The sequence below is a fragment of the Hyla sarda genome, unplaced genomic scaffold (genome assembly GCF_029499605.1).
Source record: "Hyla sarda isolate aHylSar1 unplaced genomic scaffold, aHylSar1.hap1 scaffold_860, whole genome shotgun sequence".
Lineage (NCBI taxonomy): Eukaryota > Metazoa > Chordata > Amphibia > Anura > Hylidae > Hyla > Hyla sarda.
In genome coordinates this window covers 7,786-11,970 of record NW_026610888.1, presented here as the reverse complement: position 1 = coordinate 11,970, position 4,185 = coordinate 7,786, and the positions used below count along the sequence as shown (strand labels likewise).

The 4,185-nt window shown below is 45.1% G+C and overlaps 1 protein-coding gene across 1 annotated transcript; it reads left to right on the top strand.

The window, feature by feature from the left end:
* Positions 1-330: 330 nt before the first annotated feature.
* On the top strand, positions 331-1,974 carry LOC130348018 (histone H4). Its single transcript, XM_056554693.1, has one exon. The coding sequence runs from the start codon at positions 1,267-1,269 to the stop codon at positions 1,576-1,578; it is 312 nt and encodes a 103-aa protein (XP_056410668.1). The 5' UTR covers positions 331-1,266; the 3' UTR covers positions 1,579-1,974.
* Positions 1,975-4,185: the final 2,211 nt, after the last annotated feature.

The following is a 4,185-nucleotide window of genomic DNA, read 5'->3' as shown; positions in this document are numbered from 1 at the left end:
AATTTAATTCATAATTAGATTTTATGGGTATTAATGTAATTATGGATTAAATTAAAAAAACTAAACAAAACACTATAAATCCACAGCTCCTGCCCCACAACTCCAACAAGGAGATCACATAATTCAGGATCTGGGAAATGGAAAATCTGTAACTCCACATCCTAATATACAAACTCTTCTATATTACATCACTTTATTATTATGTTTTGTTATATCAAGCACAATGCAGATGTATTTATTTGTTCCTGATCCTCTTACAGACTCTTACAATAACAGCACAACAATTTCAGCTGCTCTTATATCTGGTATAGGATAAGCAGGGGGTGTAAGTCTTAGTCACCATCCATAGTTGTATCTATTTGTATCTCTGTAACTTGTGTCAGCACCTGGGAAATATTACTTGTTACAATTTGGTAACATGTAAAGAGTATAATACAAAGCTCTCACCACCAGGTGTCGCTATTGTAACACAATGTATCTGATCTGTATAAACTGTAACTGTAAGGATTTATACTGCTGTGATAAATAGACGATCTCTATGGATAGATGTGATTTAAGGAAGTTATTGATTTACCCAAATTTGGAGGTACATTTAACTCTTTCGTTAACTGGTTGTACACATGGTGTTATTCATCCTGAGAATTGATGGGTTTATTTGTTTTTATGGTATTAACACGTGGGATCAGGCTCTCGGACGATTATTCTCGGTCACTCTCATTGCACATATCGGGGCTCCATATAATGTCGTACAATGTGTGCAGAGTCTTGGTGCCCGGGGGTGAGCAGTCCTGTAGACCTGGTAATGCTGCCCGAGTGATCGATCCATTCACAAGATTTGTTCTGCCATCTGCTGCTCCCCGCACACACATTATACACCTGACAGATTATTGTGCTGCTATTGATCCTCTCCCATGTGTGTAACATACAGCTCACACACCTGCCCGATCACCATTCCCGCTCGGTACAATGACGACTGCTCTTCTCTAGAATGTTGGGGAGAATCGCGGTAAGAAAAAAAAACTGATTATTTAGAATCGGAAAAATGCAGCAAACGTTTTGGAATGGGCGGGAAATTCAAAACCTTCTTGTCTCGTGTTCAGCCAATCAACGGAAAGGGGGGAGGGTCAGGAATGTAAATGTGGTTAAAAGAAACGCCCCCGGATGATGTCATCTTTGTTCTAGTTTTCTTTCAGGTCCGCCCATGTGCTATATAAGCCGGACTCGGCCGCACTCAGTATCTTGCAGTCTACTCGCTACATAGAGAAGATGTCTGGACGCGGTAAAGGAGGGAAAGGTCTCGGTAAGGGCGGAGCCAAGCGGCACAGGAAGGTGCTCCGGGATAACATCCAGGGCATCACCAAGCCTGCCATCCGCCGTCTAGCTCGCAGGGGAGGTGTGAAGCGCATCTCCGGCCTCATCTATGAAGAGACTCGCGGTGTCCTGAAAGTCTTCCTGGAGAACGTCATCCGTGACGCCGTCACCTACACCGAGCACGCCAAGAGGAAGACCGTCACCGCCATGGACGTGGTGTACGCCCTCAAGCGCCAGGGCCGCACTCTCTACGGCTTCGGAGGTTAATTCTGCTTCTACTCGGCTCCATCTCATCAACCCAAAGGCTCTTCTCAGAGCCGCCCACATGTTCTATGGAAAGGCTACAATTCCTTGTGTCTTCTCTACTGAGAGGTTGTGTGATCGGTGTTTTGCTCTTGTGGTTGCGGTGTTTGTTTTTCCCTGTCCTGCCATAATCGCTGCACCTGATCAGTCTATCGGTATTTCCCTCCTATCTGCTCCGGGGGATCTCCTCTGAATGTTCTGACTACTGCCCTCATCTTCCTCCGTGATTATAGTTACTGTTACAATCTACATTCATCTTCTCCAGATTACATTACTTCCCTCCCCACCATATCACTCATTACCTCCCTAAAGAGTCCGTGTTATAGAACATGCAAATCTCCTGATAATATCCCGGTAAGACCCTTCTATATCCCGCTATCCGGACAAATGAGCCTTCACTCTATATAACACCTGTATGTTAATGGAGCTGTTCACACCCAAGTAAATTGCGCATATATATATATATATATATATACCTCCTGTTCTCATAAGCAGGATCCCGGGATTGTTCTTTGCAGTTAACCCTCTCGGTGCTGAGTTCAGTTACTATAGTGATGTAGATCGTGTCCTCTGCATTGCTCCTGTGTGATCGGTGCTGCTGGCTTCAGTCTCCCGACACCTGTGACCGTAAGTGGTGCATAGAGGGTTAAATCTAGGCGGAGTTATAGACCCGAATGTTCGCTCATTGGTTGATCACCGCAGTTGACTATTTTGAAATTCCCGCTCTTCTTCTGATCGTTTCTCCCTTTGTCTCGTCCTCTTCCCTGTACACGTGACTACATTCCTCTGGTTTCTGTAAATAGGAAGAAATAGGCGGCGGAGGGGAAACTGTTGGGGCCGATCAGGGGGATTCTAGTGAGGCGGAGAGGAGAGAGGACACTATGTCCGGGGCTGACATCACAATGGTGGGTGTATACGGGGTCTTCCCTGCAGAGTATATAGAGGAGCCGCGTCCCTGTCCTATTCCAGACCTGATACCGATCACATCCTGCACCCTCCCCCAGCAGCCTGACTCCCTTCACCTGAAGAGGAGGCGGCGGGGAAATTATTTTTTATACATTATTTTATTGTTCTATGTATTAAATTACTGGAAAAGATCGCCCAGTGTGAACACTGACCGTGCGGTTGTTTTACAATCTATTTTACCTGTCAGCGATCACCGTGTATTTAGACCTGATGAAGTCTTAGTGGGGGGGAGAGATTCCCGGGCCCGTCATTGATAAAACCCTTCCCGATCTGGCTATAACGCGTGTCCGTGTGAATATAGCGTTAACTATAGAAAAGCTTTGGATGAATCTTCTGAAAGTAAAATTAAAATATGATTTAAAAAAACCAAGATGGAACATTAAAACTAATACCAATAAAACGAGGAAAGAGGCAAAAAATAAAACACTTATCATGAAGCATAAAAGTTATCACAGGGCTACTAGTATTATTGGTTACAATAGATAATCTAAACCACTGAAATGCGTCTGGTTACCCCCATCTATGTGACCACACAACTGGAAAATCATTTTTATTTGCGCAAAAAACAAGCGCTAGATTGTGACAACTTTCAATCATCATTAACTCTTTAGCGAGGACTCTACTCCAGTATTATCACTGGGAACATCCAGACCGCACCTGAACACCACCGATCTCTCCCCTTCAGGCTTCCATGCACGGCCGGTTTATTCACAAGCTGAGACCGAGACAGCGGGAGGGTGATCGGTGTATGAGTGGGAGCGGTGTGCGGTTATCTACACCAGACTTTTACTTATAATTCATGACTATAATTAATTTCCAAAGATTATAACCAACGGCAGCTGTGCGAGCATTGCGCATAGGATTAGAATCTTTATTGGTGACATACACGAGAATGAGGGGGATCTCTCCATTGTTATCGGGTCTGGAGGAAGCGGGAAATTCAAACCCTGAACATCCTGTGATCAGCCAATGTGTGAGTGTGGAAAGGGGCATTAATAAATGAACATTGACCCATCGGGATTTATATAGAATTAATGCTGCCTATGAGCGGAGAAATACTCTGATACTGTGGTGTCCTTCCTGCTGTGTAGAGTCGGGCTCGGGTCCTTTGTCATTTCATTGTAGTAAACATGCCACTAAAGGGTTAACAATGAGCCGTGTGCGCGGTCCCGATAACAATGGAGAGATCTCCCCGAGATGTAGAGGCTGATTCTGTGGCTGACTACTACCCTCATCCTCCTTGTTTCTCTATTGTTCCCTCCCAGTCAGTGCACACACAGTAGGATGAGAGTCTCATAATAAACCCCGGCGATACCGATCAATAGATTCCCCGGTCAGTGAATGATTTATTGATCGTGGAGAGACGACGTGTGGGCACATGAGAATATACATCCTGCAGTCAGAGAGAACCGCAGCCGCCGCTCTGATCTCACCCGATCCCGGAGCAGAATATATATAGTATCAATAGACTGTACTGACAGAATAGCGGCCACATATACAGAACAGAATACGGGGAATACAGACAGGAGAAGCCCCAGCTCTATTATAGACAATGTGGGTGGCTCTTAGAAGAGCCTTTGGGGTGACAGCAGGAGGCGGAGCAGG